This window comes from Hyla sarda, unplaced genomic scaffold (genome assembly GCF_029499605.1).
Source record: "Hyla sarda isolate aHylSar1 unplaced genomic scaffold, aHylSar1.hap1 scaffold_2144, whole genome shotgun sequence".
NCBI lineage: Eukaryota > Metazoa > Chordata > Amphibia > Anura > Hylidae > Hyla > Hyla sarda.
The window spans coordinates 1-25,067 of NW_026608811.1; the positions used below are offsets into that span (position 1 = coordinate 1).

Here is a 25,067-nt window from a genome sequence, read left to right on the forward strand (position 1 = left end):
TATTTTCTCCAGAGCCTGCTGGGGGTTGTAGTCTCCTCACTGCCCCCCCCCTCCCCTTATATCTTCTCCAGAGCCTGCTGGGGGTTGTAGTCTCCTCACTGCCCCCCCCCCTCCCCTCCCCTTATATCTTCCCCAGAGCCTGCTGGGGGTTGTAGTCTCCTCACTGCCCCCCCCTCCCCTCCCCTTATATCTTCTCCAGAGCCTGCTGGGGGTTGTAGTCTCCTCACTAACACCCCCCCCCCCCTTATATCTTCTCCAGAGCCTGCTGGGGGTTGTAGTCTCCTCACTGACACCCCCCCCCCCCTATATCTTCTCCTGAGCCTGCTGGGGGTTGTAGTCTCCTCACTGACCCCCCCCCTCCCCTTATATATTCTCCGGAGCCTGCTGGGGGTTGTAGTCTCCTCACTGACACCCCCCCCCTCCTTATATCTTCTCCAGAGCCTGCTGGGGGTTGTAGTGTCCGCTCCACAGGATCTGCTATGGATGAATATTATTTCCCACAATCCACCTGGGCTGTGGCAGCTGATCACAGTGGTAAGAGGGGTGCTGTGGGGGTGGGGCTAACATGATTCGTGTCACATGACTGACCATACAGCTGATCTGAGATTAACCATTTCATTTCCTCAGAAAGTGAAGGAGAAACCAGTTCGGACTCAGATATCTATGACTATCCTAGACCCCGAATCCTCTCATCCGCTCCGCCTGCAGCTGCCGCTCCTCCTGCTTCTGCCGCTCCTCCTGCTTCTGCCGCTCCTCCTGCTTCTGCCGCTCCTCCTGCTGCTGCCGCTCCTCCTGCTGCTGCCGCTCCTCCTGCTGGTGATAAAACTGGTAAAAACCTTTATGCCCCATCTCCGGTCTGCTACAATTATGTCCCCTGCCCCTCTACAGAACCCCAAACCTCAGGAAAACAAAGCAGCTTTGGAGGATAAGACACGATGTAACAGCAGAATAGTGAGTGCAGCTCTAGAGGATAAGACGTGATGTAACAGCAGAATAGGGAGTGCAGCTCTAGAGGATAAGACACGATGTAACAGCAGAATAGTGAGTGCAGCTCTAGAGGATAAGACGTGATGTAACAGCAGAATAGTGAGTGCAGCTCTGGAGGATAAGGCATGATGTAACAGCAGAATAGTGAGTGCATCTCTGGAGAATAAGACATGATGTAACAGCAGAATAGTGAGTGCCGCTCTGGAGGATAAGACATGATGTAACAGCAGAATAGTGAGTGCAGCTCTGGAGGATAAGATGTGATGTAACAGCAGAATCGTGAGTGCAGCTCTGGAGGATAAGACATGATGTAACAGCAGAATAGTGAGTGCAGCTCTGGAGGATAAGACATGATGTAACAGCAGAATAGTGAGTGCAGCTCTGGAGGATAAGACATGATGTAACAGCAGAATAGTGAGTGCAGCTCTGGAGGATAAGACGTGATGTAACAGCAGAATAGTGAGTACAGCTCTGGAGGATAAGACATGATGTAACAGCAGAATAGTGAGTGCAGCTCTGGAGGATAAGACATGATGTAACAGCAGAATAGTGAGTGCAGCTCTGGAGGATAAGACATGATGTAACAGCAGAATAGTGAGTGCAGCTCTGGAGGATAAGACATGATGTAACAGCAGAATAGTGAGTGCAGCTCTGGAGGATAAGACATGATGTAACAGCAGAATAGTGAGTACAGCTCTGGAGGATAAGACATGATGTAACAGCAGAGTAGTGAGTGCAGCTCTGGAGGATAAGACATGATGTAACAGCAGAATAGTGAGTGCAGCTCTGGAGGATAAGACATGATGTAACAGCAGAATAGTGAGTGCAGCTCTGGAGGATAAGACATGATGTAACAGCAGAATAGTGAGTGCAGCTCTGGAGGATAAGACATGATGTAACAGCAGAATAGTGAGTGCAGCTCTGGAGGTGACTGGAGTAACTCTTCTTGTCTGTAGTAGGTGCGGAGCAGTACATGGCGATGACTGATCTGAACCTCTGTGACTCTCCAGTCACCTCACAGGTCAGTGTCTGGTGCTGTTGGGGGGTCCTGTAGTGCGGCCCCCATCTCATTTGTTTGTCCCTCCTCAGGACTGGTGACTACTGGAGCGTCAGATGCCTAGGACTGTGGAGTACACCTGCGCACACACTGGGGAACAGTCCGGGGTCTTCCCTGATGTGGGGGGTCACCCAGAGGTCGCGAATGAGGATGGAGTGTGTGGGGGTCCCATGTCCACGTTATCTCATATGTCTGGTGGGGGTCACTGATAACCAGCATGATGGCGTCACTATAATTGTGAACACAGCAGCCCCCCATAATAGTGACATCCCCTGGACCACCATACAATGACCCCCTCCATAACACTGATCAACTTATCCCTGATCCTCCCCCATAACACAGATCAACTTATCACCTATCCTCCCCATAACACTGATCAACTTATCACCTATCCTCCCCCATAACACTGATCAACTTATCCCTGATCCTCCCCCCCATAACACTGATCAACTTATCCCTGATCCTCCCCCCATAACACTGATCAACTTATCCCGATCCTCCCCCATAACACTGATCAACTTATCCCCGATCCTCCCCCATAACACTGATCAACTTATCCCCGATCCTCCCCCATAACACTGATCAACTTATCCCTGATCCTCCCCCATAACACTGATCAACTTATCCCCGATCCTCCCCCATAACACTGATCAACTTATCCCCGATCCTCCCCCATAACACTGATCAACTTATCCCTGATCCTCCCCCATAACACTGATCAACTTATCCCCGATCCTCCCCCATAACACTGATCAATTTATCCCTGATCCTCCCCCATAACACTGATCAACTTATCCCTGATCCTCTCCCATAACACTGATCAACTTATCCCCGATCCTCCCCCATAACACTGATCAACTTATCCCTGATCCTCCCCCATAACACTGATCAACTTATCCCTGATCCTCTCCCATAACACTGATCAACTTATCTCTGATCCTCCCCCATAACACTGATCAACTTATCCCTGATCCTCCCCCATAACACTGATCAACTTATCCCCGATCCTCCCCCCATAACACTGATCAACGTATCCCCGATCCTCCCCCATAACACTGATCAACTTATCCCGATCCTCCCCCATAACACTGATCAACTCATCACCGATCCTCCCCCATAACACTGATCAACTTATCCCTGATCCTCCCCCATAACACTGATCAACTTATCCCTGATCCTCCCCCATAACACTGATCAACTTATCCCTGATCCTCCCTCATAACACTGATCAACTTATCCCTGATCCTCCCCCCATAACACTGATCAACTAAGTTAAAATGTATCAGTTACTGGTGTTGGTATCTGCTTTAATATATATATATAGTGTACTCTGTGAGATAGATATAGATAGATAGAGATAGATATATATAAACATATATACACACACACAGTGGGGATGAAAAGTTTGGGCCCCCCAGGTAAAACTTTGTATTAATCTGCATAAAGAAGCCAAGGAAAGATGGAAAAATCTCCAAAAGGCATCAAATTACAGATTAGACATTCTTATAATATGTCACCAAAAGTTACATTTTATTTCCATCATTTACACTTTCATAATAACAGAAAACAAAAAAATGGCGTCGGCAAAAGTTTGTGCACCCTGCAGAGTTAATATCTTGTACTGCCCCCTTTGGCAAGTATCACAGATTGTAAACACTTTTTGTAGCAGCCGAGAGTCTTTCAATTCTTGTTTGAGGTATCTTTGCCCATTCTTCCTTACAAAAGTCTTCCAGTTCTTTGAGATTTCTGGGCTGTCTGTCGCGCACTGCTCTTTTAAAGGGGTACTTTGGTGAAAACTTTTTTTTTCTTTTAAATCAACTGGTGGCAGAAAGTTAAACATATTTGTAAATTACTCCTATTAAAAAATCTTAATCCTTCCAGTACTTATTAGCTGCTGAATACTACAGAGGAAATTCCTTTCTTTTTGGAACACTGATGACATCACGACCACAGTGCTCTCTGCTGACACCTCTGTCCATTTTAGCAACCATGCATAGCAGATGTATGCTAAGGGCAGCATGGTGGCTCAGTGGTTAGCACTGCTGCCTTACAGTGCTGGGGACTTGGGTTCAAATCCCACTAAGGGCAACAATAAATAAAGTGTTGTTATTATTATTATTATTACGTCACCAGTGAGAACTGTGCTCGTGATGTCATCAGAGGGCATTCCAAAAAGAAAAGAATTTCCTCTGTAGTATTCAGCAGCTAATAAGTACAGGAAGGATTAAGATTTTTTAATAGAAGTAATTTACAAATATGTTTAACTTTCTGCCACCGGTTGATTTCAAAGAAAAAAACGTTTTCACCGGAGTGCCCCTTTAATCTGTTGGGGACGAAGGGCGTATGCATACGCCCTTGCGTCCTGGTACTTAAGGATGAAGGACGTATCCATACGCTCATGGGAATTTCGGTCCCTGCCGGGTGGGGACCGGACCGGGGTGACTGCTGCTATCTATCAGCAGGCACCCCGTGCAAATGCCCAGGGGGGTCATTAGACCCTGCCCATGTCGGCTATCGGCGCAAATCGCAAGTGAATTCACACTTGCGATTTGCGCCGATTCCGGTTCATTACGGGTCTATGGTGACCCGGAATAGAAGGGGGATCGCGGGTGTCTAAGACACCCACAATCCCCCTGAAGGCATAGGAGTGAGGTGGCACGGGTGCCATCCCTCCTATCCCTGCTATTGGTGGTCTAGACGCGACCACCAATAGCAGATCGGCGGCGGGGGGTTTACTTTAGTTTTCCCCGTCCTGCCCACCCACAATAGGCGGGGCAGAATGGGGAAACAACTTACCCCTCCGGAGGCTGCGGAGCGACGGCGATCGGCAGGCGGCGTGCGGCAGAAGAGGACGGCTCCCTGGATGCAACGGAAGCCGGTGAGTAGTTGCCTAGCAACATCTAGAGGGCTACAGTCTGAGACCACTATAGTGGTCTCTAGACTGTAGCCCTCCAGATGTTGCAAAACTACAACTCCCAGCATGCCCAGACAGCTGTTTGCTGTCTGGGCATGCTGGGAGTTGTAGTTTTGCAACATCTGGAGGTCCACAGTTTGGAGATCACTGTTCAGTGGTCTCTAAATTGTAGCACTCCAGATGTTGCAAAACTACAAATTCCAGCATGCCCACACAGAAAACAGCTGTCTTGGCATGCTGGGAGTTGTAGTTGTGTACCTCCAGCTGTTGCATAACTACATCTCCCAGCATGCCCTTCTGTGATCAGTACATGCTGGGAATTGTAGTTTTGCAACAGCTGGAGGCACACTGGTTGGAAAATACTGAGTTAGGTAACAGAACCTAACTGAAGGTTTTCCAACCAGTGTGCCTCCAGCAGTTGCAAAACTACTACAACTCCCAGCATGCACGGTCTGTCAGTACATGCTGGGAGTTGTAGTTTTGAAACAGTTGGAGGTTTGCACCCCTCCCCCATGTGAACGTACAGGGTACATTCACACGGGCAGGTTTACAGCAAGTTTCCTGCTTCAAGTATGAGCTGCGGCAAATTTTTCGCCTCAGCCCAAATTCCTTGCGGGAAACTCACCGTAACCCGCCAGTGCAAATGTACCCTAAAAACACTACACGAACACATAATAAAGAGTAAAACACTACATATACACCCCCTTACACTGCCCCCCCCCCCCCAATAAAAATGAAAAACATACGGCAGTGTTTCCAAAACGGAGCCTCCAGCTGTTGCAAAACAACAACTCCCAGCATTTCCGGACAGCCACTGACTGTCCAGGCATGTTGGGAGTTTAGCAACAGCTGGAGGCACCCTGTTTGGGAATCACTGGCGTAGAATTCCCCCATGTCCACCCCTATGCAATCCCTAATTTAGTCCTCAAATGCGCATGGCGCTCTCACTTTGGAGCCCTGTCGTATTTCAAGGAAACAGTTTAGGGTCACATATATGGGGTATCGCCGTACTCGGGAGAAATTACACTACAAATTTTGGGGGCTTTTTCTTCTTTTACCCCTTATGAAAAGAAAAAGTTGGGGTCTACACCAGCATGTTGTTGTAAAAAAAAAAAAAAAAAATTTTACACTAACATGCTGGTGTTGCCGCATACTTTTTATTTTCACAAGAGGTAAAAGGAAAAAAAGACCCCCAAAATTTGTAACACAATTTCTCCTGAGTACGGAAATACCCCATATGTGGGCGCAAAATGCTCGGTGGGCGCACAACAAGGCTCAGGATTGAGAGCGCACCATGTACATTTGAGGCCTAAAATGGTGATTTACACAGGGGTGGCTGATTTTACAGCGGTTCTGACATAAACCCAAAAAAATAAATACCCACATGTGACCCCATTTTGGAAACTACATCCCTCACATAATGTAATAAGGGGTACAGTGAGCATTTACGCCCCACAGGGGTCTGAAAGATTTTTGGAACAGTGGTCCGTGAAAATGAAAAATGTAATTTTCACTGTTCCAAAGATCTGTCAAACGCCAGTAGGGTGTCAATGCTCACTGTACCCCTTATTACATTCCGTGAGGGGTGTTTTTTCCAAAATGGGGTCACATGTGGGGGGGTCCGCTGTTCTGGCACCACGGGGGCTTTGTAAATGCACATGGCCCCCAACTTCCATTCCAAACTATCACTCTAAAAGCTCAATGGCGCTCCTTCTCTTCTGAGCATTGTAGTTCGCTCGCAGTGCACTTGACGTCCAAACATGGGGTATTTCCATACTCAGAAGAAATGGGGTTACAAATTTTGGGGGGCATTTTCTCCTATTACCCTTTGTAAAAAAGTAAAATTTGGGGGAAAAACAGCATTTTAGTGGAAAAATATTTTTTTTTCATTTACACATCCGACTTTAACAAAAAGTTGTCAATCACCTGTGGGGTTTTAAGGCTCACTGGACCCCTTGTTACGTTCCTTGAGGGGTGTAGATTCCATAATAGTATGCCATGTGTTTGTTTTTTTGCTGTTATGGCACCATAGGGGCTTCCTAAATGGGACATGCCCCCCAAAAACCATTTCAGAAAAACTCACTCTCCTAAATCCCATTGTCGCTCCTTCCCTTCTGAGCCCTCTACTGCGCCCGCCGAACACTTGACATACACATATGAGGTATTTCCTTACTCGAGAGAAATTGGGTTACAAATTTTGAGAGGATTTTTCTCCTTTTACCCCTTGTAAAAACTCAAAAATTGGGTCTACAAGAACATGCGAGTGTAAAAAATGAAGATTTTGAATTTTCTCCTTCACTTTGCTGCTATTCCTGTGAAACACCTAAAGGGTTAAAACGCTGACTGAATGTCATTTTGAATACTTTGAGGGGTGCAGTTTTTACAATGGGGTCATTTATGGGGTATTTCTAACCAGAAGACCCTTCAAATCCACTTCAAACCTGAACTGGTCCCTGAAAATTTCCGATTTTGAAAATTTTGCTAAAAATTGGAAAATTGCTGCGGAACTTTGAAGCCTCTGATGTCTCCAAAAGTAAAAACTCATAAATGTTATGATGCAAACATAAAGTAGACATATTGTATATGTGAATCAATATAACATTTATTTGGAATATCCATATTCTTTACAAGCAGAGAGCTTCAAAGTTAGAAAAATGCAAAATTTTCAAATTTTTCATGACATTTTTGAATTTTTCACCAAGAAAGGATGTAAGTATCGACGAAAATTTACCACTAACATAAAGTAGAATATGTCACGAAAAAACAGTCTCGGAATCAAATTTATAAGTAAAAGCATCTGAGTTATTAACCCCTTAAGGACTAAGCCCATTTTGGCCATAAGGACTCAGACAATTTAATTTTTACGTTTTCATTTTTTCCTCCTTGCCTTCTAAAAATCATAACTCTTTTATATTTTCATCGCCAGACTAGTATGAGGGCTTGTTTTTGCGCGACCAGTTGTCCTTTGTAATGACATCACTCATTATATCATAAAATGTATGGCGCAACCAAAAAACACTATTTTTATGGGTAAATTAAAACGAAAAACGCAACTTTGCTAATTTTGGAAGGTTTCGTTTTCACGCCGTACAATTTATGGTAAAAATGACGCGTGTTCTTTATTCTGAGGGTCAATACGATTAAAATGATACCCATTATTACATACTTTTATATTATTGTTGCGCTTAAAAAAAATCACAAACTTTTTAACCAAATTAGTACATTTATAATCCCTTTATTTTGATGACCTATAACTTTTTTATTTTTCCGTATAAGCGGTGGTATGGGGGCTCATTTTTTGCGCCATGATCTGTACTTTTTTTTGATACCACATTTGCATATAAAAAACTTTTAATAAATTTTTTATAATTATTTTTTAATAAAATGTATTAAAAAAGTAGGAATTTTGGCCCTTTTTTTTTTTTTGTTCACGACGTTCACCGTACGGGATCATTAACATTTTATTTTAATAGTTCGGACATTTACGCACGCGGCGATACCAAATATGTCTATAAAAAAAAAATTTTACGCTTTTTGGGGGTAAAATAGGAAAAAACTGATGTTTTACTTTTTTATTGGGGGAGGGGATTTTTCACTTTTTTTTTACTTTTACATTTTTTTACATTTGTTTTTTACACTTGAATAGTCCCCATAGGGGACTATTCATAGCAATACCATGATTGCTAATACTGATCTGTTCTATGTATAGGACATAGAACAGATCAGTATTATCGGTCATCTTCTGTTCTGGTCGGCTCGATCACAGACCAGAGCAGGAGACGCCGGGAGCCGGACGGAGGAAGGAGAGGGGACCTCCGTGCGGCGTTATGAATGATCGGATCCCCGCAGCAGCGCTGCGGGCGATCCGATCATTCATTCAAATCGCGCACTGCCGCAGATGCTGGGAACTGTATTGATCCCGGCACCTGAGGGGTTAGATCGCGGGCGTCGGCCATTGCCGGCGGGTCCCTGGCTGCGATCAGCAGCCGGGATCAGCCGCGCATGACACTGGCATCGCTCCGATGCCCGCGGTTATGCTTAGGACGTAAATGTACGTCCTGGTGCGTTAAGTACCACCGCACCAGGACGTACATTTACGTCCTGCGTTCTTAAGGGGTTAATGCTTAAAGTGACAGTGGTCAGATTAGCAAAAAATGCTCCCGTCCTTAGGGTCATAATGGGCTCCGTCCCCAAGGGGTTAAGGTCTATCCATAGATTTTCAATGATGTTGAGGTCAGGAGATTGTGAAGGCCATGGCAAAACCTTCAGTTTACGCCTCTTGATGTAATCCCCCATGGATTTCGAGGTGTGTTTAGGAACATTATCCATTTGTAGAAGCCATCCTGTCTTTAACTTCAGGTTTTTCACAGATGGCATCAAGTTAGCATCCAAAATTTGCTGACATTTTATTGAATCCATTTTTCCTTCTACTCGTGAGATGTTCCCTGTGCCACTGGCTGCAATACAACCCCAAAGCATGATTGATCCACCCCCATGCTTAACAGTTGGACAGAGGTTCTTCTCATTAAATTCTGTTCCCCTTCTTCTCCAAACGTACCTTTGCTAATTCCGGCCAAAAAGTTCAATTTTAACCTCATCGGTCCACTGAACTTGTTTCCAAAATGCATCAGGCTTGTCTATATGTTCATTTGCAAAGTTCAAACACTGATTTTTGTGGTGAGGACGTAGAAGAGGTTTTCTTCTGATGACTCTTCCATGAAGACCATATTTGTACAAGTATCTCTTTATAGTGGAATAGTGTATCACAACTCCAGTGTCTGCCAGATCTTTCTGGAGGGATTGTACAGTCAAACGTGGGTTTTGAATTGTTTTTCTCCCAATCCTGCGAGCTGTTCTGTCTGATATTTTCTTGGTCTTCCAGATCTTGCTTTAACTTCCACTGTTTCTGATGACTACCATTTCTTAATTACATTCCGAACAGAGGATATTGACATCTGAAAACCTTTTGCTATCTTCTTATAGCCTTCTCCAGCTTTGTGAGCGTCAACGATTTTCAGTTTCAGATTTCTAGACAACTGCTTAGAAGAACCCGTGGTGCTGATTGTTGGGGCAAGGTCAGATGAGTCTGGGCATTTAACACCTTTGAGATGACATCACCTGGTCTTCACAGATGATGATTGAGAACAATCCATGACACTGGCAGGTCTCAGCTTTACAAAGGGGGCAGTGCATGCTATAAATTCTGCAGGGGGCACAAACTTTTACAGATGCCATTTTTTTGTTTTCTGTTATTATGAAAGTGTAAATGATGGAAATAAAATGTAACTTTTGGTGACATATTATAAGAATGTCTAATCTGTAATTTGATGCCTTTTGGAGATTTTTCCATCTTTCTTTGGCTTCTTTATGCACATTAATACAAATTTATACCTAGGGGGGCCCAAACTTTTGATCCCCACTGTATATATAATGTGTGTACTCTGTGTGATAAAATAAATACATACATACATACATACATACATACATACATACATACATACATGTACACACCACACACAGGTGTGGGCAATTATAAAAATCACACCTGAAAACAGATAAAAAGGAGAGAAGTTCACTTAGTCTTTGCATTGTGTGTCTGTGTGTGTCACACTAAGCATGGACAACAGAAAGAGGAGAAGAGAACTGTCTGGGGACTTGGGAACCAAAATTGTGGAAAAATATCAACAATCTCAAGGTTACAAGTCCATCTCCAGAGATCTAGATTTGTCTTTGTCCACAGTGCGCAACATTATCAAGAAGTTTACACCCAATGGCACTGTAGATAATCTCCCTGGGCGTGGACGGAAGAGAAAAACTGATGAAAGGTGTCACCGCAGGATAGTCTGGGTGGTGGATAAGCAGCCCCAAACAAGTTCCAAAGATATCCAAGCTGTTCTGCAGGCTCAGGGAGCATCAGTGTCAGTGCGAACTATCCGTCCACATTTAAATGAAATGAAACGTTATGGAGGAGACCCAGGAAGACCCCACTATGGAGGAGACCCAGGAGGACCCCACTATGGAGGAGACCCAGGAGGACCCCACTATGGAGGAGACCCAGGAGGACCCCACTGCTGACACAGACATAAAACAGAGAGACTACATTTTACCAAAATGAACCTGAGTAACCAACATCCTTCTGGGAAAACGTCTTGTGGACAGATGAGACCAAGATAGAGCTTTGGGAAGAGTGGTCCAACATTCCAGCTGAGAGGTGTAAGAAGCTTATTGATGTTTATAGGAAGAGTGGTCCAACATTCCGGCTGAGAGGTGTAAGAAGCTTATTGATGCTTATAGGAAGAGTGGTCCAACATTCCGGCTGAGAGGTGTAAGAAGCTTATTGATGCTTATAGGAAGAGTGGTCCAACATTCCAGCTGAGAGGTGTAAGAAGCTTATTGATGGTTATAGGAAGAGTGGTCCAACATTCCGGCTGAGAGGTGTAAGAAGCTTATTGATGGTTATAGGAAGAGTGGTCCAACATTCCGGCTGAGAGGTGTAAGAAGCTTATTGATGCTTATAGGAAGAGTGGTCCAACATTCCGGCTGAGAGGTGTAAGAAGCTTATTGATTATAGGGAGACATTGATTTCACTTATTTTTTCCAAAGGGTGCAACCAAATATGTAAGTGGCCAATAATTTTGTCCAGCCCATTTTTGGAGTTTGATGACATTTTGTCCAATTTGTTTTTTTTCCTCCTTTTTTGGTTTAGTTCCAGTACACACAAAGGGAATAAAAATGTGTATAGAAAAACGCGTGTTACTGCAATCCTTTACTGTGAGGAATACTTCATTTTATAGAAAAAAGTAAGGGGGGCCAACATTTACCGCCATGACTGTATATATATATACCACAGGTCTCCTTATATTACATGTATGGGGGTGGTCTATAGTGGTTTGGTTGTGGTGTATACTGTCTATAGTGTATTGGTTGGTGGTGTATACTGTCTATAGTGTATTGGGTTGTGGTGTATACTGTCTATAGTGGTTTGGTTGGTGGTGTATACTGTCTATAGTGGTTTGGTTGGTGGTGTATACTGTCTATAGTGTATTGGGTGGTGGTGTATACTGTCTATAGTGGTTTGGTCGGTGGTGTATACTGTCTATAGTGGTTTGGTCGGTGGTGTATACTGTCTATAGTGGTTTGGTCGGGGGGGGGGTACTGTCTATAGTGGTTTGGTCGGGGGGGGGTACTGTCTATAGTGGTTTGGTTGGTGGTGTATACTGTCTATAGTGGTTCGGTTGGGGGTGTATACTGTCTATAGTGGTTCGGTTGGGGATGTGAACTGTCTATAGTGTATTGGTTGGGGGGGTGTACTGTGTACTGTGGTTTGGTTGGGGGGGTGTACTGTGTACTGTGGTTTGGTTGGGGGGGTGTACTGTGTACTGTGGTTTGGTTGGGGGGGTGTACTGTGTACTGTGGTTTGGTTGGGGGGGTGTACTGTGTACTGTGGTTTGGTTGGGGGGGTGTACTGTGTACTGTGGTTTGGTTGGGGGGGTGTACTGTGTACTGTGGTTTGGTTGGGGGGGTATACTGTGTACTGTGGTTTGGTTGGGGGGGTATACTGTGTACTGTGGTTTGGTTGGGGGGGTATACTGTGTACTGTGGTTTGGTTGGGGGGGTATACTGTGTACTGTGGTTTGGTTGGGGGGGGGTATACTGTGTACTGTGGTTTGGTTGGGGGGGGGTATACTGTGTACTGTGGTTTGGTTGGGGGGGGGTATACTGTGTACTGTGGTTTGGTTGGGGGGGTATACTGTGTACTGTGGTTTGGTTGGGGGGGTATACTGTGTACTGTGGTTTGGTTGGGGGGGTATACTGTGTACTGTGGTTTGGTTGGGGGGGTGTGCTGTGTACTGTGGTTTGGTTGGGGGGGTGTGCTGTGTACTGTGGTTTGGTTGGGGGGGTGTGCTGTGTACTGTGGTTTGGTTGGGGGGGTGTGCTGTGTACTGTGGTTTGGTTGGGGGGGTGTGCTGTGTACTGTGGTTTGGTTGGGGGGGTGTGCTGTGTACTGTGGTTTGGTTGGGGGGGTGTGCTGTGTACTGTGGTTTGGTTGGGGGGGTGTGCTGTGTACTGTGGTTTGGTTGGGGGGGTGTGCTGTGTACTGTGGTTTGGTTGGGGGGGTGTGCTGTGTACTGTGGTTTGGTTGGGGGGGTGTGCTGTGTACTGTGGTTTGGTTGGGGGGGTGTGCTGTGTACTGTGGTTTGGTTGGGGGGGTGTGCTGTGTACTGTGGTTTGGTTGGGGGGGTGTGCTGTGTACTGTGGTTTGGTTGGGGGGGTGTGCTGTGTACTGTGGTTTGGTTGGGGGGGTGTGCTGTGTACTGTGGTTTGGTTGGGGGGGTGTGCTGTGTACTGTGGTTTGGTTGGGGGGGTGTGCTGTGTACTGTGGTTTGGTTGGGGGGGTGTGCTGTGTACTGTGGTTTGGTTGGGGGGGTGTGCTGTGTACTGTGGTTTGGTTGGGGGGGTGTGCTGTGTACTGTGGTTTGGTTGGGGGGGTGTGCTGTGTACTGTGGTTTGGTTGGGGGGGTGTGCTGTGTACTGTGGTTTGGTTGGGGGGGTGTGCTGTGTACTGTGGTTTGGTTGGGGGGGTGTGCTGTGTACTGTGGTTTGGTTGGGGGGGTGTGCTGTGTACTGTGGTTTGGTTGGGGGGGTGTGCTGTGTACTGTGGTTTGGTTGGGGGGGTGTGCTGTGTACTGTGGTTTGGTTGGGGGGGTGTGCTGTGTACTGTGGTTTGGTTGGGGGGGTGTGCTGTGTACTGTGGTTTGGTTGGGGGGGTGTGCTGTGTACTGTGGTTTGGTTGGGGGGGTGTGCTGTGTACTGTGGTTTGGTTGGGGGGGTGTGCTGTGTACTGTGGTTTGGTTGGGGGGGTGTGCTGTGTACTGTGGTTTGGTTGGGGGGGTGTGCTGTGTACTGTGGTTTGGTTGGGGGGGTGTGCTGTGTACTGTGGTTTGGTTGGGGGGGTGTGCTGTGTACTGTGGTTTGGTTGGGGGGGTGTGCTGTGTACTGTGGTTTGGTTGGGGGGGTGTGCTGTGTACTGTGGTTTGGTTGGGGGGGTGTGCTGTGTACTGTGGTTTGGTTGGGGGGGTGTGCTGTGTACTGTGGTTTGGTTGGGGGGGGTGTGCTGTGTACTGTGGTTTGGTTGGGGGGGTGTGCTGTGTACTGTGGTTTGGTTGGGGGGGTGTGCTGTGTACTGTGGTTTGGTTGGGGGGGTGTGCTGTGTACTGTGGTTTGGTTGGGGGGGTGTGCTGTGTACTGTGGTTTGGTTGGGGGGGTGTGCTGTGTACTGTGGTTTGGTTGGGGGGGTGTGCTGTGTACTGTGGTTTGGTTGGGGGGGTGTGCTGTGTACTGTGGTTTGGTTGGGGGGGTGTGTACTGTGTACTGTGGTTTGGTCGGGGGTGTGTACTGTGGTTTGGTCGGGGGTGTGTACTGTGGTTTGGTCGGGGGTGTGTACTGTGTACTGTGGTTTGGTCGGGGGTGTGTACTGTGTACTGTGGTTTGGTCGGGGGTGTGTACTGTGTACTGTGGTTTGGTCGGGGGTGTGTACTGTGTACTGTGTACTGTGGTTTGGTTGGGGGTGAATACTTGGGTGGTGGCGCCATATTCTATACTGTGTCCCCGGGGTGCCCTCTCCCGTGTATGGTTATAATGCTTCTCTTTAAGATGGGTAACGAGGTCGGTCAAACAGCTTCCACCGCGCCATTCTATAAGGAAACTGTCCCTTGTGCAATAACCTCTCCTGGAGGAGTCCAGCTGGCGCCTGATCCGCCATGTTGCCTATGTGACCCTGCCCCGAGAAATAGACCGCAAGTGGTTCTATGACAACTACACGGGGTGTCCCCCTCCCTGGATCATGATTACGTTCACCATTGTGGAGGTGAGTTGGTCCCGTGTGTGATGGAGACCCCAGTAGAGGCGGGGCATTGCCACCATGGTGGAGGAGATGATGGCTATAGGAGGTCACTATATGGTTCACTGCTGCAGGTCGCCATCTTTGGGTACTATGGTCTTCATCTTGACCACTTCGTCCTGCAAGTGATGCATTCCCAGTACCTGAGGCAGATCCCACTGGTCTATCACCCGCAGCTTCGGGCGCAGGCATGGCGCTACATCTTCATGCATGCCAGGTGAGTGATGACCATTTTCTGCCTCCCGTGCAGCCCCCAATAATGGTGAGAACTTAGGAGGCATATGGTGTATATATGGGGGCCCCTCAGCCATAGTAGGGGTCAAACGTCACAGGGATTTTGATTGTACAATGATCTCGTCAGACCGAGTGGGGGCTGCGCGCGGCGGGGGTGTCGTCAGACCGAGTGGGGGCTGCGCGCGGCGGGGGTGTCGTCAGACCGAGTGGGGGCTGCGCGCGGCGGGGTGTCGTCAGACCGAGTGGGGGCTGCGCGCGGCGGGGTGTCGTCAGACCGAGTGGGGGCTGCGCGCGGCGGGGTGTCAGACCGAGTGGGGGCTGCGCGCGGCGGGGTGTTGTCAGACCGAGTGGGGGCTGCGCGCGGCGGGGTGTCGTCAGACCGAGTGGGGGCTGCGCGCGGCGGGGTGTCGTCAGACAATGTGCTGGGTAAAGGAGGTCCCCCTCATATAATGGTGTCTTGTCTTCCAGGATAGAGCATCTGGGGGGTATACGTTGCGCTGCAGCTTCTGGAGGGTGCACTGGGGGTCGGCTTTGTGTACGTAGCCGGCATCCTGGCAGGTGAGAGGTCACTCAGCCGTCCATTATTCATGGTGGTGTCTGAAGACGTCTCATTGTTCTTCTGTGGCTGATAGGGGGGCATCAGGCGGATTGTATGCCATTGTGTTTGCCCACCGGGCCAATATGGTCATGATGAGCAACAGAAACCCATCTGGAATAGGCTCAAACCCCCCCCCCCCCCCCCCCATCTCCATAGTGATCAACAACACCCCCCCCCCCATCTCCATAGTGATCAACAACCCCCCCAACACCATAGTGATCAACAACCCCCCCCCAACACCATAGTGATCAACAACCCCCCCAACACCGAAGTGATCAACAACCCCCCCAACGCCATAGTGAACAACCCCCCCCAACACCATAGTGATCAACAACCCCCCCAACGCCATAGCGATCAACAACCCCCCCCAACACCATAGTGATCAACAACCCCCCCCAACACCATAGTGAACAACCCCCCCCCAACACCATAGTGATCAACAACCCCCCCCCAACACCATAGTGATCAACAACCCCCCCCAACACCACAGTGATCAACAACCCCCCCCCCCCCAACACCATAGTGATCAACAACCCCCCCCCCCCAACACCATAGTGATCAACAACCCCCCCCCAACACCATAGTGATCAACAACCCCCCCCCCCCCCCCCCCAACACCATAGTGATCAACAACCCCCCCCCCCCAACACCATAGTGTTCAACAACCCCCCCCCCCCCCAAACAACACCATAGTGATCAGTGTTGGGGGGGGGGTTGTTGTTGTTGACCACTATGGTATTGGTGGGCGGGGGGGGAGGGGGGTTGTTGATCGTTATGGTGTTGGGGGGGGGGGGGGGTTGTTGATCGTTAAGGTGTTGGGGGGGGGGGGTTGTTGATCGTTAAGGTGTTGGGGGGGAGGGGGGTTGTTGATCGTTATGGTGTTGGGGGGGGGGGGTTGTTGATCGTTATGGTGTTGGGGGGGTTGTTGATCGTTATGGTGTTGGGGGGGGGTTGTTGATCGTTATGGTGTTGGGGGGGGGTTGTTCGCTATGGTGTGGGGGGGGGGGGGTTGTTGATCGCTATGGTGTCGGGGGGGGGGTTGTTGATCGCTATGGTGTTGGGGGGGGGGAGTTGTTGATCGCTATGGTGTCGGGGGGGGGGGGGGGGGGTTGTTGATCGCTATGGTGTTGGGGGGGGTTGTTGATTGCTATGGTGTTGGGGGGGGGGTTGTTGATCGCTATGGTGTTGGGGGGGTTTGTTGATTGCTATGGTGTTGGGGGGGGGGGGGGGTTGTTGATCGCTATGGTGTTGGGGGGGGGGGTTGTTGATCGCTATGGTGTTGGGGGGGGGGGGGGGGTTGTTGATTGCTATGGTGTTGGGGGGGGTTGTTGATCGCTATGGTGTTGGGGGGGGGGGGGTTGTTGATCGCTATGGTGTTGGGGGGGGGGGGGGGGGTTGTTGATCGCTATGGTGTTGGGGGGGGGGTTGTTGATCGCTATGGTGTTGGGGGGGGTTGTTGATCGCTATGGTGTTGGGGGGGTTGTTGATCGCTATGGTGTTGGGGGGGGGTTGTTGATCGCTATGGTGTTGGGGGGGGGTTGTTGATCGCTATGGTGTTGGGGGGGGGGTGTTGATCGCTATGGTGTTGGGGGGGGGGGGGGGGGGGGTGTTGATCGCTATGGTGTTGGGGGGGGGGTTGTTGATCGCTATGGTGTTGGGGGGGGGGGGTTGTTCGCTATGGTGTTGGGGGGGGGGGTTGTTCGCTATGGTGTTGGGGGGGTTGTTGATCGCTATGGTGTTGGGGGGGGGGGGGTTGTTGATCGCTATGGTGTTGGGGGGGTTGTTGATCGCTATGGTGTTGGGGGGAGGTTGTTGATCGCTATGGTGTTGGGGGGGTTGTTGATCGCTATGGTGTTGGGGGGAGGTTGTTGATCGCTATGGTGTTGGGGGGAGGTTGTTGATCGCTATGTTGTTGGGGGGGTTGTTGATCGCTATGGTGTTGGGGGGGTGTTGTTGATCGCTATGGTGTTGGGGGGGGGTTGTTGATCGCTATGGTGTTGGGGGGGGGGGTTGTTGATCGCTATGGTGTTGGGGGGGGGTGTTGATCGCTATGGTGTTGGGGGGGGGGGTGTTGATCGCTATGGTGTTGGGGGGGGGGGGGGGTGTTGATCGCTATGGTGTTGGGGGGGGGGGTGTTGATCGCTATGGTGTTGGGGGGGGGGGGTTGTTCGCTATGGTGTTGGGGGGGTTGTTCGCTATGGTGTTGGGGGGGTTGTTGATCGCTATGGTGTTGGGGGGGGGGGGGGGGGTTGTTGATCGCTATGGTGTTGGGGGGGTTGTTGATCGCTATGGTGTTGGGGGGAGGTTGTTGATCGCTATGGTGTTGGGGGGAGGTTGTTGATCGCTATGGTGTTGGGGGGAGGTTGTTGATCGCTATGTTGTTGGGGGGGTTGTTGATCGCTATGGTGTTGGGGGGGGTGTTGATCGCTATGGTGTTGGGGGGGTTGTTGATCGCTATGGTGTTGGGGGGAGGTTGTTGATCGCTATGTTGTTGGGGGGGTTGTTGATCGCTATGGTGTTGGGGGGGGTTGTTGATCGCTATGGTGTTGGGGGGGGGGGTTGTTGATCGCTATGGTGTTGGGGGGGGGGGGGGGGTTGTTGATCGCTATGGTGTTGGGGGGGTTGTTGATCGCTATGGTGTTGGGGGGGGTTGTTGATCGCTATGGTGTTGGGGGGGGTTGTTGATCGCTATGGTGTTGGGGGGGTTGTTGATCGCTATGGTGTTGGGGGGGTTGTTGATCGCTATGGTGTTGGGGGGTTGTTGATCGCTATGGTGTTGGGGGGGGTTGTTGGTCGCTATGGTGTTGGGGGGGTTTGTTGGTCGCTATGGTGTTGGGGGGGTTTGTTGATCGCTATGGTGTTGGGGGGGGGGGTTGTTGATCGCTATGGTGTTGGGGGGGGTTGTTGATCGCTATGGTGTTGGGGGGGGGTTGTTGATCGCTATGGTGTTGGGGGGGTTGTTGATCGCTATGGTGTTGGGGGGGTTGTTGATCGCTATGGTGTTGGGGGTTGTTGATCGCTATGGTGTTGGGGGGGGGGGGGGTTGTTGATCGCTATGGTGTTGGGGGGGGTTGTTGATCGCTATGGTGTTGGGGGGGGTTGTTGGTCGCTATGGTGTTGGGGGGGGTTTGTTGATCGCTATGGTGTTGGGGGGGGGGGTTTGTTTATCGCTATGGGGTTGGGGGGGGGGGTTTGTTGATCGCTATGGTGTTGGGGGGGGTTGTTGATCGCTATGGTGTTGGGGGGGTTGTTGATCGCTATGGTGTTGGGGGGGGGGGGGGTTGTTCGCTATGGTGTTGGGGGGGGGGGGGGGTTGTTCGCTATGGTGTTGGGGGGGTTGTTGATCGCTATGGTGTTGGGGGGGTTGTTGATCGCTATGGTGTTGGGGGGGTTTGTTGATCGCTATGGTGTTGGGGGGGGTTGTTGATCGCTATGGTGTTGGGGGGGTTTGTTGATCGCTATGGTGTTGGGGGGGTTGTTGATCGCTATGGTGTTGGGGGGGTTGTTGATCGCTATGGTGTTGGGGGGGTTGTTGATCGCTATGGTGTTGGGGGGGGTTGTTGATCGCTATGGTGTTGGGGGGGTTGTTGATCGCTATGGTGTTGGGGGGGGGTTGTTGATCGCTATGGTGTTGGGGGGTTGTTGATCGCTATGGTGTTGGGGGGGGGGGGGGGTTGTTGATCGCTATGGTGTTGGGGGGGTGTTGATCGCTATGGTGTTGGGGGGGTGTTGATCGCTATGGTGTTGGGGGGGTGTTGATCGCTATGGTGTTGGGGGGGTTTGTTGATCGCTATGGTGTTGGGGGGGTTTGTTGATCGCTATGGTGTTGGGGGGTTTGTTGATCGCTATGGTGTTGGGGGGGGGGGGGTTGTTGATCGCTATGGTGTTGGGGGGGGGGGGGGGTTGTTGATCGCTATGGTGTAACAGCAGAACAGTGAGTGCAGCTCTGGAGGATAAGACGTGATGTAACTGCGGAATAGTGAGTGCAGCTCTGGAGGATAAGACGTGATGTAACAGCAGAATAGTGAGTACAGCTCTGGAGGATAAGACGTGATGTAATAGCAGAATAGCGAGTGCAGCTCTGGAGGATAAGACATGATGTAACAGCGGAATAGCGAGTGCAGCTCTGGAGGATAAGACATGATGTAACAGCGGAATAGCGAGTGCAGCTCTGGAGGATAAGACATGATGTAACAGCGGAATAGTGAGTGCAGCTCTGGAGGATAAGACGTGATGTAACAGCAGAATAGTGAGTGCAGCTCTGGAGGATAAGACATGATGTAACAGCAGAATAGTGAGTGCAGCTCTGGAGGATAAGACCTGATGTAACAGCGGAATAGCGAGTGCAGCTCTGGAGGATAAGACCTGATGTAACAGCGGAATATCGAGTGCAGCTCTGGAGGATAAGATAGCCAAATATAACAGGGATCTTCACAGTCCTCCCCCGGGGTTTCTCTTGTGGCAGTAATTGCCGCTTCTTGTGATGCGGAGTGCTCATCCCGCTGGCAGTGATCCGGAGCCCCAGGTGGTGGACACAATGCCAGGAATGATTTTCCCATGTTCCTCTGCGGCTCCTCATGGCTGTAGCAGGCACACAGTACATCCCCATCCCGGACGAGCCCCCAACCTCGGGGCTGTAACAGGTTAGATTGGCGGCTCATGGGGTCAGGATATAGAAGAGAACCCAATAATTAGAGCCCAGCAGCTTTATTTAGTACACGGCAGGAGTAGAAGTACAGACAGGATGTTCACATCACATGACATCAGTAGTGCCTTGGGGGGGACCTCACTGTGTACACCCGGAAATGTCTGGAGAGTAAAGTGTCTATGGGGGGGGACCTCACTGTGTACACCCGGAAATGTCTGGAGAGTAAAGTGTCTATGGGGGGGGGGGGGAGACCTCACTGTGTACACCCGGAAATGTCTGGAGAGTAAAGTGTCTATGGGGGGGGACCTCACTGTGTACACCCGGAAATGTCTGGAGAGTAAAGTGTCTATGGGGGGGGGGGGGGACCTCACTGTGTACACCCGGAAATGTCTGGAGAGTAAAGTGTCTATGGGGGGGGGGGACCTCACTGTGTACACCCGGAAATGTCTGGAGAGTAAAGTGTCTATGGGGGGGGGACCACCTCACTGTGTACACCCGGAAATGTCTGGAGAGTAAAGTGTCTATGGGGGGGGGGGGGGACCTCACTGTGTACACCCGGAAATGTCTGGAGAGTAAAGTGTCTATGGGGGGGGACCTCACTGTGTACACCCGGAAATGTCTGGAGAGTAAAGTGTCTATGGGGGGGGGGGGGGGGGGACCTCACTGTGTACACCCGGAAATGTCTGGAGAGTAAAGTGTCTATGGGGGGGGACCTCACTGTGTACACCCGGAAATGTCTGGAGAGTAAAGTGTCTATGGGGGGGGGGGGACCTCACTGTGTACACCCGGAAATGTCTGGAGAGTAAAGTGTCTATGGGGGGGGGGGGGGACCTCACTGTGTACACCCGGAAATGTCTGGAGAGTAAAGTGTCTATGGGGGGGGACCTCACTGTGTACACCCGGAAATGTCTGGAGAGTAAAGTGTCTATGGGGGGGGGGGGACCTCACTGTGTACACCCGGAAATGTCTGGAGAGTAAAGTGTCTATGGGGGGGGGGGGACCTCACTGTGTACACCCGGAAATGTCTGGAGAGTAAAGTGTCTATGGGGGGGGGGGGGACCTCACTGTGTACACCCGGAAATGTCTGGAGAGTAAAGTGTCTATGGGGGGGGGACCTCACTGTGTACACCCGGAAATGTCTGGAGAGTAAAGTGTCTATGGGGGGGGGGGACCTCACTGTGTACACCCGGAAATGTCTGGAGAGTAAAGTGTCTATGGGGGGGACCTCACTGTGTACACCCGGAAATGTCTGGAGAGTAAAGTGTCTATGGGGGGGGGGACCTCACTGTGTACACCCGGAAATGTCTGGAGAGTAAAGTGTCTATGGGGGGGGGGGGGGGACCTCACTGTGTACACCCGGAAATGTATGGAGAGTAAAGTGTCTATGGGGGGGACCACCTCACTGTGTACACCCGGAAATGTCTGGAGAGTAAAGTGTCTATGGGGGGACCTCACTGTGTACACCCGGAAATGTCTGGAGAGTAAAGTGTCTATGGGGGGGGGGGGGGACCTCACTGTGTACACCCGGAAATGTCTGGAGAGTAAAGTGTCTATGGGGGGGGGGGGACCTCACTGTGTACACCCGGAAATGTCTGGAGAGTAAAGTGTCTATGGGGGGGACCTCACTGTGTACACCCGGAAATGTCTGGAGAGTAAAGTGTCTATGGGGGGGGGGGGGGGGGACCTCACTGTGTACACCCGGAAATGTCTGGAGAGTAAAGTGTCTATGGGGGGACCTCACTGTGTACACCCGGAAATGTCTGGAGAGTAAAGTGTCTATGGGGGGGGGGACCTCACTGTGTACACCCGGAAATGTCTGGAGAGTAAAGTGTCTATGGGGGGGGGGGGGGACCTCACTGTGTACACCCGGAAATGTCTGGAGAGTAAAGTGTCTATGGGGGGGGACCTCACTGTGTACACCCGGAAATGTCTGGAGAGTAAAGTGTCTATGGGGGGGGGGGGGGGACCTCACTGTGTACACCCGGAAATGTCTGGAGAGTAAAGTGTCTATGGGGGGGGGGGGGACCTCACTGTGTACACCCGGAAATGTCTGGAGAGTAAAGTGTCTATGGGGGGGGGGGGACCTCACTGTGTACACCCGGAAATGTCTGGAGAGTAAAGTGTCTATGGGGGGGGACCTCACTGTGTACACCCGGAAATGTCTGGAGAGTAAAGTGTCTATGGGGGGGGGGGGGGACCTCACTGTGTACACCCGGAAATGTCTGGAGAGTAAAGTGTCTATGGGGGGGGGGGACCTCACTGTGTACACCCGGAAATGTCTGGAGAGTAAAGTGTCTATGGGGGGGGACCTCACTGTGTACACCCGGAAATGTCTGGAGAGTAAAGTGTCTATGGGGGGGGGGGGGGGGACCTCACTGTGTACACCCGGAAATGTCTGGAGAGTAAAGTGTCTATGGGGGGGACCTCACTGTGTACACCCGGAAATGTCTGGAGAGTAAAGTGTCTATGGGGGGGGGGACCTCACTGTGTACACCCAGAAATGTCTGGAGAGTAAAGTGTCTATGGGGGGGGGGGGGGGACCTCACTGTGTACACCCGGAAATGTATGGAGAGTAAAGTGTCTATGGGGGGGACCACCTCACTGTGTACACCCGGAAATGTCTGGAGAGTAAAGTGTCTATGGGGGGACCTCACTGTGTACACCCGGAAATGTCTGGAGAGTAAAGTGTCTATGGGGGGGGGGGGGGGGGACCTCACTGTGTACACCCGGAAATGTCTGGAGAGTAAAGTGTCTATGGGGGGGGGGGACCTCACTGTGTACACCCGGAAATGTCTGGAGAGTAAAGTGTCTATGGGGGGGACCTCACTGTGTACACCCGGAAATGTCTGGAGAGTAAAGTGTCTATGGGGGGGGGGGGGGACCTCACTGTGTACACCCGGAAATGTATGGAGAGTAAAGTGTCTATGGGGGGGGGACCTCACTGTGTACACCCGGAAATGTCTGGAGAGTAAAGTGTCTATGGGGGGGGGGGACCTCACTGTGTACACCCGGAAATGTCTGGAGAGTAAAGTGTCTATGGGGGGGGACCCTCACTGTGTACACCCGGAAATGTCTGGAGAGTAAAGTGTCTATGGGGGGACCTCACTGTGTACACCCGGAAATGTCTGGAGAGTAAAGTGTCTATGGGGGGGACCTCACTGTGTACACCCGGAAATGTCTGGAGAGTAAAGTGTCTATGGGGGGGACCTCACTGTGTACACCCGGAAATGTCTGAAGAGTAAAGTGTCTATGGGGGGGACCTCACTGTGTACACCCGGAAATGTCTGGAGAGTAAAGTGTCTATGGGGGGGGGGGGGGACCTCACTGTGTACACCCGGAAATGTATGGAGAGTAAAGTGTCTAGGGGGGGGGACCTCACTGTGTACACCCGGAAATGTCTGGAGAGTAAAGTGTCTATGGGGGGACCTCACTGTGTACACCCGGAAATGTATGGAGAGTAAAGTGTCTATGGGGGGGGGGGGGACCTCACTGTGTACACCCGGAAATGTCTGGAGAGTAAAGTGTCTATGGGGGGGGACCTCACTGTGTACACCCGGAAATGTCTGGAGAGTAAAGTGTCTATGGGGGGACCTCACTGTGTACACCCGGAAATGTCTGGAGAGTAAAGTGTCTATTAGGGGCCAGTACCCCCCCCATAGACACATCAGGTCCGGATGGGGGTTGTAGTTGTTCCTCTGTATAGGAGACGCGGTTCAACTTTAAAGGTAATAAAATAAAAACTATGACAAGAGGATACAAATATCTACGAGGGCAGGTAAAGGACCCATATACGGAGGTTGGGAGCCTCCTTTATATATGAAATGATTAGGGGCCCCAGGGGCAGGTGGAGGACCCATATACGAAGGTTGGGAGCCTCCTTTATATATGAAATGATTAGGGGCCCCAGGGGCAGGTAGAGGACCCATATATGGAGGTTGGGAGCCTCCTTTATATATGAAATGATTAGGGGCCCCAGGGGCAGGTGGAGGACCCATATACGGAGGTTGTGAGCCTCCTTTATATATGAAATGATTAGGGGCCCCAGGGGCAGGTAAAGGACCCATATACGGAGGTTGGGAGCTTCCTTTATATATGAAATGATTAGGGGCCCCAGGGGCAGGTAAAGGACCCATATACGGAGGTTGGGAGCCTCCTTTATATATGAAATGATTAGGGGCCCCTAGAGGACCCATATACAGGGCCCCAGTACGGACAGGACTGTAAACCACACACACACATGACGCAGTAGGCGGAGTCCCGGGGGTCAGGAGTCGTGGACAGAGAAGCCCTCCTCCCGGATGAACTCCTCCAGTACGGTCACCACACTTCGGGCCTCCGCCATCTCCGCATGCTCCACCTTCACGATCTGCAGCAGGATGTCCCCGTTCCCACAGTTCTTCAGGAAGTTGTAGCAGCGGAACAGGGCGTAATGGCTGCTCTCCGCCTGCCGGATCAGTCTCTTCAGGTTGTTCATGTCCTGGATGACCTGGAGGAGCCAATCACAGATCAGTTTACTGGCCCCGCCCATGAAGGCTGCTCTCTGATTGGCTGTTACATACAGATGAGGAAGAACACACAACCCCCGAGGATCAGACTGCTGCGGCTCTGATCAGTGACACACTGAGTCCCGCTGCTCTCACCTCACAGACCCACCAGTAATGGCGGCATTAACCCCTCAGATGCCATGAGAAATACTGATGGGCAGTTCGGTGGATCAGATTGGAGTTG

General features: G+C 50.5%; 3 protein-coding genes across 4 annotated transcripts in view; 2 read left to right on the forward strand and 1 right to left on the reverse strand.

Moving 5' to 3' along the window:
• Nucleotides 1-438: 438 nt before the first annotated feature.
• Nucleotides 439-2,417, forward strand: LOC130319622 (testis-specific gene A8 protein-like; the record flags this gene model as incomplete). Of its 2 annotated transcripts, none has more annotated exon segments than XM_056552950.1 (4): nucleotides 439-534; nucleotides 628-828; nucleotides 1,944-2,008; nucleotides 2,077-2,417. In XM_056552950.1, coding segments are annotated over 4 exon segments (371 nt in total), but the record flags the coding sequence as incomplete, so codon positions are not given.
• An 8,652-nt stretch (nucleotides 2,418-11,069) lies between these two features.
• On the forward strand, nucleotides 11,070-20,203 carry LOC130319624 (rhomboid-related protein 3-like). The gene is given in 7 exon segments (XM_056552953.1): nucleotides 11,070-11,079; nucleotides 14,625-14,681; nucleotides 14,684-14,826; nucleotides 14,934-15,076; nucleotides 15,569-15,688; nucleotides 15,726-15,811; nucleotides 20,157-20,203. Coding segments are annotated over 7 exon segments (606 nt in total).
• Nucleotides 20,204-23,869: 3,666 nt separating this feature from the next.
• Nucleotides 23,870-25,067, reverse strand: part of CUNH17orf75 (chromosome unknown C17orf75 homolog) — a gene marked incomplete at its 5' end in the record, with an annotated part of 26,320 nt that continues 25,122 nt past the window's right edge. The window contains one exon of the mRNA XM_056552952.1: nucleotides 23,870-24,887. Within this exon, the coding sequence (XP_056408927.1) occupies nucleotides 24,604-24,887 (284 nt within the window). The remainder of the gene's footprint in view (nucleotides 24,888-25,067) is intronic.